This window comes from Excalfactoria chinensis, chromosome 4, assembly GCF_039878825.1.
Source record: "Excalfactoria chinensis isolate bCotChi1 chromosome 4, bCotChi1.hap2, whole genome shotgun sequence".
NCBI lineage: Eukaryota > Metazoa > Chordata > Aves > Galliformes > Phasianidae > Excalfactoria > Excalfactoria chinensis.
Window position 1 is genome coordinate 68,320,579 of NC_092828.1, and position 12,394 is coordinate 68,332,972.

At 39.4% G+C, this 12,394-nt stretch overlaps 1 protein-coding gene across 1 annotated transcript in view; it reads left to right on the forward strand.

Moving 5' to 3' along the window:
• Window positions 1-12,394, forward strand: part of AFF2 (ALF transcription elongation factor 2) — a 338,300-nt gene that overhangs the window by 291,605 nt on the left and 34,301 nt on the right. The window contains exons 10-12 of the mRNA XM_072334541.1: window positions 5,943-6,105; window positions 6,601-7,620; window positions 9,721-9,842. Coding sequence (XP_072190642.1) covers window positions 5,943-6,105; window positions 6,601-7,620; window positions 9,721-9,842 — 1,305 coding nt within the window. The remainder of the gene's footprint in view (window positions 1-5,942; window positions 6,106-6,600; window positions 7,621-9,720; window positions 9,843-12,394) is intronic.

Sequence of the window (12,394 nt, forward strand, 5' to 3'; positions counted from 1 at the left end):
CTCTATTATTATCTGTTAGAATAATGAAGCTGACTTTTTTTGCATGTTTACAGGGAATTCAGCTGGCCCAGTAATTCCTAGCAATGCTCCTCGGGTTCATTCTGTTTTTCTTTAGGAATGGGCTCTGCAGGAGAGATTGGGACAGCTTCTGAAAAGATGCAGCTAGTTTGTTCCTCTTCTGTCTTCCCTGTCTTCTCTCAGAATTCAGTGTAGCGAGTTGGGGGGCAATATATCTCCCCTTGAGTGAATGCCACAGTCTGCTCTGCTGGAGCATGGAGAGTGCACAGAAATGGGTGCCCGCTTTCCAGTGCAATCAGTCTTTGTTCTAAAGAGTATAGGCATTTAAAATAGACAAGTCAGACTGAGGATAGGCAACATTCACCTTCTCAGCAGGAACTGGTGCTCAGAAATACTTCTTGTATGCAGTAAAATTCATGCAAATTCCAATCTAGTGCCTTAACAGGAAGATCAACAAGCCCTTTTGGTCTGTAGTCATATTTCAGTATAGAACTTCCCTTTTAAAGATATCATTGGTTGCATTTTCCCTAAAAATAGAGGAGTGCAGTAAAGCAACCTTTGTAGAGTACTGATTTTTGTTACAAATACATTGCTAGCATTGATACACTGTTGACTTACTGGTCAGTTTCCATCTACATTTTCCCACTACCCAGCGGTGCTCTGCTTTCTCAAAGTTTACATTTTGATTTTTGGGTAGAGCAAAGAAACAAGAGGCCAATTCATCATTATTGGTTGGAATGAATAAAGCTATTGCTGGATGGCACCATCAATTTGCCAAATCCTCTTCACAGCAATTAGCATGGCTGCAACTAATTGGTGAAAAGTTTGAGAAAATACCTAAGGATTTGTTAGGAATTTTCTTCCTTAACACGTTTTACTGCAGTAGCCTGAATTCTTCTCACAGTTTTTTGTTGTTTCTTTTTCAACATACATATTTACAGGGAAAATCATTTAATATTTTTCCTATTGGAGGTTAATGAGCTTTAGTATTTTGAATTATTTTTATTCTAACTACCACGTCTAATCTCATAAGCCATTTATTACATCATTACAGTAAATGATGTGTAAAAAATAAAGTAATAATAGAACTGATGAGAACTGTAACGAAGTGTTAAGGTGTATGTTGGGTCTTCATTTCTCTAAGCAACACAGTAATCCAGACACATACTAATGCCAGATCTGCTTTCACTGGCTCTGGAAGATCTCTTGAGTGAAAACCAACCAAAGAAACAAAGAGTAAATAAATGCAACCAGAAAAGCTGAAGGGAAACATTTGAATTTAGGCAAATCAAACTGTAGCAGTCCACCGCAGTGAGTGAAATACTACTGGTGTGCCTGAGAGCTTGATGCATTTCCCCACTATGAACCATCAGCATCTGGCTCCGCTGCCTGCTCTTGACAGATGCCACACACCTGCAAGTCTCAGCTGCTCTATGTGTAGTTCAAGCTTTATCTCAAATGTGCTGAAAAATGCTGCCAGGTACTGGTGATGCTGGTGTCTGTCCCCTACTTCAAGACATTTCTCATCTCATGCTTTGTGCCTACACCGCACTGCCAGGAGAATTTCCATGTGCTGAAAGAGCAGAAGAAGGGAAATAGCTGGAAGTGCTGCAGATGAACTTCCTTCCAAATTATTTTCAGATGTGTAAGTCTGTTCTGTCTGCTTCATTACCTGATAACAGGGAGGCAACCTAAAATGCTTACCAGCAGGCAGCTAGAGATGTTATCACAATGACCTCTGCAAAGGAGTTTTGGTTCTCCTTCCACCTGCAGTGGGTTTCATTCCAGCATCTCCCATCTTCGTGGTATAGGAAAAGTAACTTTGGAGAGGGGTAAGCTGATGCTGATCCGGCAGGTCTGAGAAATGGGGAGTTACGTGTGTATTTTTTCTCCCAGGGAAGACTATTATGGTCACAGTTCTTGACCAGAGCAGAACATCCTGCCCTGCAGGATTCATCTGAAACACCAAGCACAGGGCCAGGAAAATGTGGAGCACAAAATGCAAAGGGGAACAAAACTGATGCTGCCATTATGCAGAGGGGACATGCATGGAGTTTGTGAGGCCTGAACTGAGTATGAGAAGGATCATGATACCTCTGATGTTTACTTTGTGTGTTTGGATTGCAAGCTCTTAGGCCCTAGGACTGGTTCTCATCATATATTTACATAGCTCCCAGCACAGCAGGTCACTGGCCTCAGTAGAGGTCTCCAATCTCAAATGATAATAATGAAATAGCTTTCTTGTGAGTGTTATTTACTCGAACAATAATGTGTTCCATTGTGCAGCATTGTTTTTATTTTTATTTTTATTTTTTTCAGTTCAGATGAAATAAAAACGTCCACTCAGACACTGAGGAACAATATGACTGTTCATCTCCTGCTGGGAAATAAAAATTCAAGAGTTTCAAATACCAGTGTTTCCTGCCCCCTTTAGTCACTCTGAAGACTTGTGTCTGATGATAAAATGCTTTAAATCCATTTTAAACCTTGTCCAGGCTGGCATTCCTTGTCTGGATCTTAGCAACACAACAAAGCTTGCTTTGAAAGTCTTTTACAGAGGCAACCTTGAGTTCGTGTAGTTGATACTTCACAGAAGTATCTGTGAAGAAGCCCAGTTTATTTGTATAAGAGCTGCTTGAATGCACATTTGCGGAATCTATCAGAGCATCTTCTAAAGAATATGATGTAGAAACTTTAAAGCTGATGTAGTGTTTGGGAAGAGTGCAAAGGAAGCAGTTGTTCTGAGCCAAAAGATTAAACAAACAAACAACAACAAAACAGAATTCTCTCCACTAAATTCATTTTCTTCTTGGAAGCAAGGATGCATTTTTTTTTCCATGCACTTTTATGTCAAAGTTTTGTACATTTTCTTCTGTTCTGCTGAATAGCATTATTAGAAGCTGATTGTGCAAGTAGCTGTATGCAAGAGCTTTCTGTCTTTAGCGCTGTGAGATACTAGGAAAGGCACTTGGGGTATCGTCTGGTTGCTTTGCAATGTGTACAAACTGTGCTATTCCCAATTCAAATTTCATGACAAAAAGTGAATGCTTCTGCTTAAAAATGTTGATCAACAATAACATCTTCAGCATGAAGCTGCCTGATGTAGCCATGGTATAATTTTGTTATCCCAGATGAAAGACAAATATGACCTCATTGTGCTTTGTATGAAAAACATTATTCTGAGTCTGTCTGGTTCCTTGCAGAGCTATATTACTCAGTAATCTTGGCATATGATAACTTTTTCTGACACTAGTGTGCAGAAAAAGAGAAAATAAGGCCTGGCTGGAACTTCCATCTATTCCCATGATTTTAGTCTTGCCCTTTCAGCTCTTTGTCAGACATCACAATCTGCTGCAGTACAACTCCTGGTGTTTTCTGTAAGCACATCCCAGCTACAGTGTCAATTCTCTTCCAGAGTGCTAAAAGATGTAGGTTGTAATTTAAGGCTGGAAAGATCCGGGCCTTAGCTGCTGAGGTACTGCCCTTTGCTTCTTTTGCTTCTTTGATCCATTCTAAGAGGTGATGTTCTTTAAATCGGTGATATTAATTAGAGAAAATTTGCAAGCACTGACAACTGGGGGGGGGGTGGGTGTCTGCACAACTAGGCATGAGCAGACCCACAAACATGCCTGTGTGGGGGGGAAAGGGGAAGGGCTGCGTTGCAAAAGTACTCCCAGGAAAGGTGATTTGTCACTACGAAAGGCTGGTGCAGGTTTATGCGTCCTGCTACAAAGATGCATTAAATCTCTGCAGGTGGCTGAAACAAAATTCTTTGTTCTGATAACAGTGAATGGCATTGTTTTAAGGTTGGTGTTCTATTCATGTGTTTTAGAAGAGAAGTGAGGCATATTCCTATCAGTTTGGAAATCCTTGAGTATTTTTTTCTCTATTATTTTCACTCCTTCTTGCAGACAATTGTAATAAAACAGGAAAAGTCAGTTTTCATCTACTTTCATTGTTTTCAAAATAGAAAATCTAAGGCCAAAATGACAAGATAGATATTGAAAGCAAAACTCCGCCACAAACATACTCAATTTTACCCCACTGTTCTGTTTATTGTAAATAAATAAATAGATAAATAAATAACTTCCCTACATTTTCTTGTGCTTCACTGAATGGGAGGGTTAAAAGAAAATAATAATAATAATTTAAAAAATTAAGAAAAAAATGCTGAAATGGTTTCTAAAACTTGAAATAAAATATAAATTTTAAGACTTTTTAAAAATGTATCAATGTTTAATTAGACAAAATGCTCTTGGACATGCCTGTGTTCCTCAGTTAGCTGTTACTTCCCATTGAAATTTGGCAACTAAATCTTCAGACTCAGTTGAGTGAAGAGCCTCTAAAAAAAGGAAAGTATATGCACTTAATGAGCAACTAAGTTAGTGATCTGTTGCAATTACCCAAGTGAGTAATTTTGTTTCATTAATGCACCCTGAAGCACCAAGCTGTTTTTGTCAATGGGCACTGCAGGGCCCTTGCAATGCTCAAAGAGACAGTTACGTTACCAACCGCAGAGCAAGGGATCACTTTACCAACAAGGAGAGAAAGTAGCTTAGCTTAAGAAGAAGATTAAAGACCATATATTATTGTCATGGAAGCCAGTGGCAATACTTCAGAAGACTGTAGTGAGGCAGGATCAAACATCAGTTCTTTCTGGCTTTTCCAGCTACCATTTTTTTCCTTACAGTGTTATTTAAGAGGGCATCTTGATGCGCATAGTATCTCAGCTTGAAAGGTGAAGGAGCGTGTGTGCCTGGCTTATGTGAATTTTGTTCAGTGTATTAAAGCAGATAGAAATGAAGGGAAAAACAGTTATAACTTCAGGGCTTTCATGGATCACTCAATATGGGAAACACACAGCAGATGATATATTAAAGTGAGGTATTGAATATCCATAAGAATACTAGCAAATGGTGTCAATTTTCAAACACTTTGCTTTGCCAGCTTCACAAATTTAAAATCAATCATCAAAAAGTCTCTGTATAGATCAGCTGAAGAGACAGCTTACGGTTATCACTCTGGCAAAATGATGTGAAATAAAATAAAATAAAATAAAATAAAATAAAATAAAATAAAATAAAATAAAATAAAAAAATAAAATAAAATAAAATAAAATAAAATAAAAAATTAAAGGTGAGTGTATAAAGACTCAGACTGGAAAATTTTCTGTAGCTCTAGAAACTGGGGTCATCCAGTCTCTAAGTATAGAAATAAATGCTGAGGAAAAGCAATGAGACACAGTGCACTGCTAATAAATAAATCTGGGAGGACAGTTGAACACACAGAAAAAAAACAGATTTCAGAGAGACTTACTTTTGGTATGAACACCATTTTCTCATGGAATTATCATAAAGCAATCTTTCTTCTGAGAGGAAAAAAAAAACAACAAACCAGCTATAAATAAAAAATTCTTGGGTGCCCCCTGGAGAGTTGTTAAAGTAGGGAGTTTTTACACACTACAGTGCAAAAATATTCATTAAAATTAATTTTTAAAATGCTCTGTCCAATATTAGTTGCCTGCTGTCCTTTCCTTGGTCATAAATTATAAATGAACCGGCAAAAAATGTGGAAAGCAAGATTTCATTAATAAATTATTTAAGTGTGATTATTAGTTTTTGCAGTTATTGGCCTAATAGGCTGAAGTTTGTGATACTAAAGTGTTTCTCACTTGAGGGTGGTGATGATGATCGTGATGTTATTAACACCACTATCAGTGTTCCGCATGGAGCGTATAGCCTGCCATCTCCTTGGTCCCTACATGGGGCCCTGCTGGAGAGTCCGTTAGGTCTGCACTGAGAGAGCAGGAGCTGATGCTGAGCACAGTTGTTGTGAGCAGGGTTCTTTGGGTGCTCCCTCAACCCAAGATTTTAAAATCTGGTCGACAAGCAGCATACTAACCAGAAGGGGTCTTCTCTCCACAGCGGCCTGCCAGTGTCGGTGGCACATGCAGCTGGCTTAGCCCATTCCAGCGGTGGCTCCGGGAGCTCCAGTGAGTCTGAGAGCAGCTCTGAGTCTGACTCCGACAGCGAGAGCAGCTCCAGTGACAGTGACTGCAACGAGGAGTCACGCAGTGCCACACCAGAGGTATGGCCATGCTCGCAGCATTTCCCTGGCAGGAGCTTAGAGGGTGGAAAATGTCAGAGCTCTATGCAGTTTGATGCTATTGACTTTTTCCCTCCCTTTACAGTTTTACTTGTATGACCCACATACTCATTCTAGCTTTTGGAAGAATCCTTCTGGCCTACATTTGAATTGCTTTAAAGAAATATTTAGATTTCTGCCAGTAGCTAGAGAAGATTTTATTGACACAGTATTCAGCTGGGGCTAAGGAAAGGCAACGTGACGAAACTGTATCTTCAGGGACCAGCTAAACTTTTTAGTTGTATTAAATTTCTCCAGGGCCACATTGTAAACCAGATAAGGAAGCCTAATTAACCATAAATACTCCATAAATGCTCCCATAAAACTAGCAGTCACCACTAGTTGGCTGAAATAAAAAAAGTGCATTAAAAACATCCTCACTTAAAGGGAAAAGCTTTGCTTCTGTCTGAGACTTGCTCCTTGTTCTTCACACTGCAGCCAGAACCCCCCTCAACAAACAAATGGCAGCTGGATAAGTGGCTAAATAAAGTGAACCCCCACAACAAGACCATCATCAGCAATCAAAATGAGCCTCACAGTGAGACCAGCTCCCAGCCGCAGAGCAGTCAGCAGGCTGAAGGGCAAAACAAAGGGAAGCTCAGCAACAGCCTGCCCCCAACTGATTCCAAAGACCGGGCAATCCTCAGTCCCATCAGAGAGAAAGCCAAACCACGGGTTGCCCAGAAAACCCCAGAGGCAAAAAGCTCCAAGCAGAAGTCACCAGCTCATAATGAGCCAACTGCACAAAGGACTACTGGGAAAAAGCAACCCAAAAAGGTAGAAAGGACTTCCAGTGTAGAAGAGTATAACTGGCCCAAACCAAATAATACCAGCAACACTCCCAAAGAAAAAGACACGCAGGAACCCCCTGAGCAGCCAAAGGTTCGAACTAAAGCAGCAGTTGGCAAGACCGCCCCAAGGAAGGAACCTCGAACGAGCACAGGTCTCACTTCAGAGAAGAAAAAGTACAGAGGCCCCAGCAAAATTGTCCCCAAGTCCCGGGAATTTATTGAAACTGATTCATCTACTTCTGACTCAAATACAGATCAGGAGGAGAGCCTGCAGGCTAAGATATTGCCAGCTTGTAGTGGACCGGCCAATGGCATCAAAGTGAAGGACTCTGGCAGTAACATCCTCAGCGTAAGTAGCTTAACTAGCAATGGCAGCAACACATCCATCGACCAGACCAGCAATGACCTGGAGGAGCAGCTCTTTTCTCCTATCCCAATTGTACAAAATGAACTTCTGTCCCCACTGAGAGAATATGAAGAACTCAAATCTCTTTGGGTGAAAATAGACCTTAGTTTACTCTCTAGGATACCTGGACAAGAGCCTTTTGAGACCACATCTGTGAAAACTGAACCAAGAGAGTCAAATGTGAAACACAGACGACCATCTCGAGAGTCCCCCACCCCAGCAGCTGAAAAAACATCCACAAAATCAAAGAGGAAACACAAGGTAAGTAATTTTCATCATTCAGAAGAAAACAATATTTCTGTGCATCCTTGAGGTCAGGACAGCCATCATTGACTCCTCACTGACCTGCAATAGGGCTGTAAGGAGACATGATACCACTAAGGCTTTATTGTTTTTGCAGAAGACATTTACCTGCACGTTACAAATTAATATAAGAAATCAGTAGAAAAATCGACACCGCCTTTCAAAATCAATGAACAATGTTGGCTGGTGGTTTTTTAGAATTACCATACCAGCTTTTACACTGTGTTTGCTCTTTGCATGCTAATTTGCGGTGTTCTGCAATCTGCAGAAGGATTCCCCATGACAAGTGCTAAGGACTCATCCATATTCAGAAAATATGACTTCTGTTTGGAAGGCAAGCTTTTATTGTTGGCAGAATTAATGCATTTTCACCGCTTGCTTAAACAAGCATAACTTCATTAAAGTCTATGAAATGGTGCTTGCTTGTGCTCGTGGTGAATTTAGTCTTTATATCTTTTGGTTTCACAAATGAATGTGATTCACAGACATGTCATTTGCTTAACTAGCTGCTCTGTGTATGCAGCTACCTGAAAAAGCAAATATGTTTTGACTTAAGGCATTATGTTTTATGTGTTTATGTTTTATCATGTTATTTATGCCCAAGGGTATCCTATCTTGCAGGATATGACAGTGCTCTTCAAACTAAATGTGTTCTCAGAAAAGAGACAGGAGTTTTATGTCATAAGTGAATTTTTGTAGTGTTTTTGTTTGTTTTTGTTTGTTTGTTTCCAACTAAAATGTCTGTGCTCTGGCCTCCTTGTGAGAAGTTATCATTGCGCATGTTTTATACCCCAGACTTTCTAAATCATTATGAATGTGACCTCAGCTGTCTGTTCTAGCAGACTTCTGAACAGCACTGAAATACTGAATTTGAGCCATCCAGCCATACAAGAGAGAGTTAATATGTGAAAAGCACAGACAATGCCAGGCAGACACAAGGTCTACACCCTGCCTACATGAGTCACTGCACTGGCTCCTTCCCTGTTGAATTAAGTGGAAATGAAATCACAAGCAAACTCAGCAGGTTTTTATTCTGTGTATATTCTAGCTATACACGAAAGGCAGAGAGGTAAGAAGGAAGAAGAAAAGAATGAAAAGGGATGTATAAATGTCAGTGTTTATATGTATGTCCAATAGGGTGTATATTAATTAAATGGGGGGGAAAAAAGAAGAGTTCTTGCTAGGTCACAGTGGAGAGTCAGTGTGTTGTCTAAAACAAGAGTGTGGCACTGGCAACTAAACTCAGTGCTCCCAGGGAAAACAAATAAAATGGAACTGCAGAATTTCATTAGCTGGAATTGTGAATCACAAAGGAACACTGGGAGGTATCTCACTCTGGGATTGCACAAACATACGCTACACTCTGAAACAGCCTGTTCAGCTTAATGACTGTTCATCTCCACCCAAGAGGAAACAGACAAATTACAATGGCATTAACAGTTAAAACAGAGTAGGAAGAACCAGATTTGGATTCTGATTCATGCTATTAAAAAGACTTATTTTAGCCATCTACTAGCAGGCTTGAAGGATGCTAAGAAGGTTCCAGTGATAGAGCAATAATCAGCTTTGCTTGTATCGTCCCAGCTCAGGCACAGAACTCATGCGCTATGGAATCTTTCAAAGCACTTTTCACACCAGCTATTGCTGTTAATGACTGCCTCCTTAAAGCTCAGTCCTGTAGTCTTTAAGTCCTGAGAGAAATACTTACTCGAGGAAGTTTACCCTTGGACTTCCATTAAGTAAATGAATAAAAGCTACATACTTGAGTAAGATTTGGTGCTATAAAGTCAGTCCATCTGAATTATTAATTAAATTCCAGTGCACTGAAGAAGATAACTATGGCATATGAGGTATTTTGCTTCCTAATTAACTGGCTATGTCACTGGTTGTATAACTTGTCATGTGTTTGGAGCATGTTTAGCCCTGATTTCAGGTGACTTCTCTTAGGCATGTGTTTCAACTGTTGCTACAGTAAAGAAAATATACTGAGATGCCTGAGAAGCTCGTAGTGTGCATAGATGCTTGATTTTTCAAGTTGTACATTTTTTGTTAAAACAGTCAGAAAACCTGGAAACCCTTGTTGAAAGCAAGAAGCAGCGCCTGGAGGACCCTTCAGCTTCATGCTTGCTCCCACCTTGTATCTCTCCAATACCGAATCACAGATTAACCAGCACTAAAGAGTAAGTTCTTTTTCTCTCATAACATTCAAAAGGGATTTCACAGTATTATTCAACAAATCTCTTTGCTGTAGCAAGCATTAAGTGGTGTCACTATTCCAGTCTCATAGAAACAGGGTCCGTGTGATTTTGGATGAGATTGTCAGCCTTCTCATGGGTCACAGGAAATTAGAGTCCCACCACAGTCGTGAGTTGCTCTTCTTTTACCACATTGCATTCCACAGAACAACAGAACCACATTCTTTAAAGGTCCTTTCTTGCCTCCACCATTCTTCACCGCAGTACAGCCAGAATGGGCTCTATTTGATTGTCTAGAAAATATTTTTTTTGAATTGTTTTCTTAAGAGATTATTCTCAGTTTTCTTGAATGAAGTAATGACTTTGCCATTCATTTCAGTGGCTCTTATTCTTGTGTTTACAGAAATGCCATAGGTGAGACCCTAAATGATTCAGACGCATGCATTGTGTTTCAGCAGACATAATCAAGTCGTTTATGCCTTTCAGTGTCTTTGAGAGGATGGCTGAAATGTTTCATCAAACAGGCACCGCAGAAATAATGATTCTGATTATAATAATCAGAAGATTAACATTCTATAAATAACCAAAGAACCCAGTTCCCTTCTGTCATCAATTTTGTGCTTTTTTTCTTTTGAGATGAGGCATTGCTTTCTGCTTCTCAGTAGCAAAGAATCAAATGCACAATGTGCTTCTGAAAACAATTTGACTGTTTTCATATCTAAATATAGATAAAGTTCAAAAATCATTTATGAGACAATACACAGATTTTAAATCCCATAAAACAGGTTGAGCATTATTTTGTTTATACTGATGTAATTATAGACGAACTTCAGTCCTTGAACTAACCCCTCACTGTACCACTGAAAACATCAGAGCTGGAATCTGGAAAAGGCAGATGATTTGAAAGTAACAGTGTGATATGTAACATGTTGCTCATTTGATAAACATCATGATGGGTGTTGCCTGACTGTCATTGCTTGAAGTACGAGTAGAGATATATTGCAGAGAATAAGGATTATCCATCCCCAACACCTCCACAATCCATTAAAAAAATATTTCTATTCTTGTCTTCAGCAAGCCCAAAGGATCCACCCCCAACCTGATGTTTCTTAATTTGAGCTTGTTTTCCAGATCATTAATTTGATTCCTCAGAGTTTTCTAGCCTTTGGTATTCTCTGTAAAAATATCATTGTTTCCATCAGTAGTTATTTCTATTTGCTACTGTTCATTAGTAGTTATTTCTATATGCTACCTTTTCCTCTCATCTGCCTCAAGTTTTGAAACAAAATGTTCTGACTTCAGCTGCAGAGACCTGGATCACACAACATTTATTATTAGTGTCTTTTGAGTTCATTTAAAACAAATGCAGTGTTATTTGGTAATTCAAGTCTCCAGATCCCTCTGACGTGCTTCTGAATACAGATCAACGTATTTCCCAGAAGATCAGGGAGCTGACTGAAATTTCTGGAGAGCCCCAGGTTGTTTTTAAGCAATCAGGAGTAGTACTGTTTTCCACAGGGTTAAGCGGAATTTTAAGGGGAGACAGAAGAAAGGAGAGGCTAAAACTATGTGTTGTTCAAAGGCAAGGGGGAAAATAACACTTCAGTGGTGAAAAGTTGAAAGAAAGGCTTTGCTGTTTAAACTTTCCTTGCTCCCAAATGTCCTGTGTTTTCACTCAGATCTCTCTACACAAGGATTTTTAGAAATAAGGATGATTTGCCTAGAGTTGACAATGATTTTCATCCATGAAGGTGCAGTGTCTCGTGGTGGATTCTCTGTCTTGGGAAGAACTGTTGGTCTCTACAGTTAGAACATGCTCTCTGTGCCAACAAACTGAGTACACCAAGGCAGACTTCAGAGACTCACTGGGCTTCTTTATAGATGCAGAAATGTTTTGGCTGAAAGACCATAACTCTGGAGTGAAATATGAAGGCATTCAGGAAGTAATTGGGTGAAGATAGGCACACCTATGCTTTTGTAGCTCTCACTAGCTGACTATATGTGCTTTGGGTATTTAAATATCTTTCTCTCATAATCTGTTCCTAAATATGTGGGCTCAGTAAAGCTGCAAGGATGCACAATTAAGTGAAGTCTTACCTGTCTGATATGGATAATTATATGCCTACCTTCTACCAGTTCCTATGACTATATGTACAATTTTAATGTAGAAATTTCAGATGGTCAGTTATGAACTTAAAAGCCATTTGATAACTAGATAACAATTTTGTTTTATGTAGTCATTGTACGAGCAACCAGTTATTTTTTGTTCCTTCCATCACACAGTCAGAGGCTCATGCTTTTTCATAAATCTGATGTGACACTCAAAATGTAATTGTTTGGGTTTTTTTTTAATTACAACCACCATGGTATTTTCCTCATTCCTAATATTTCAAAGCATATGAAGGAATAAAGGATACTATTTTGTGCCCAACTAATTCATACTAATTACTTGAAACACTGCTGTGAGGCTGCTTTTTTGTTGTATCAGTTGCCCACTTTGCAGCAGAGGGTTGCTTGTGTATTTACTTGATTGCCAG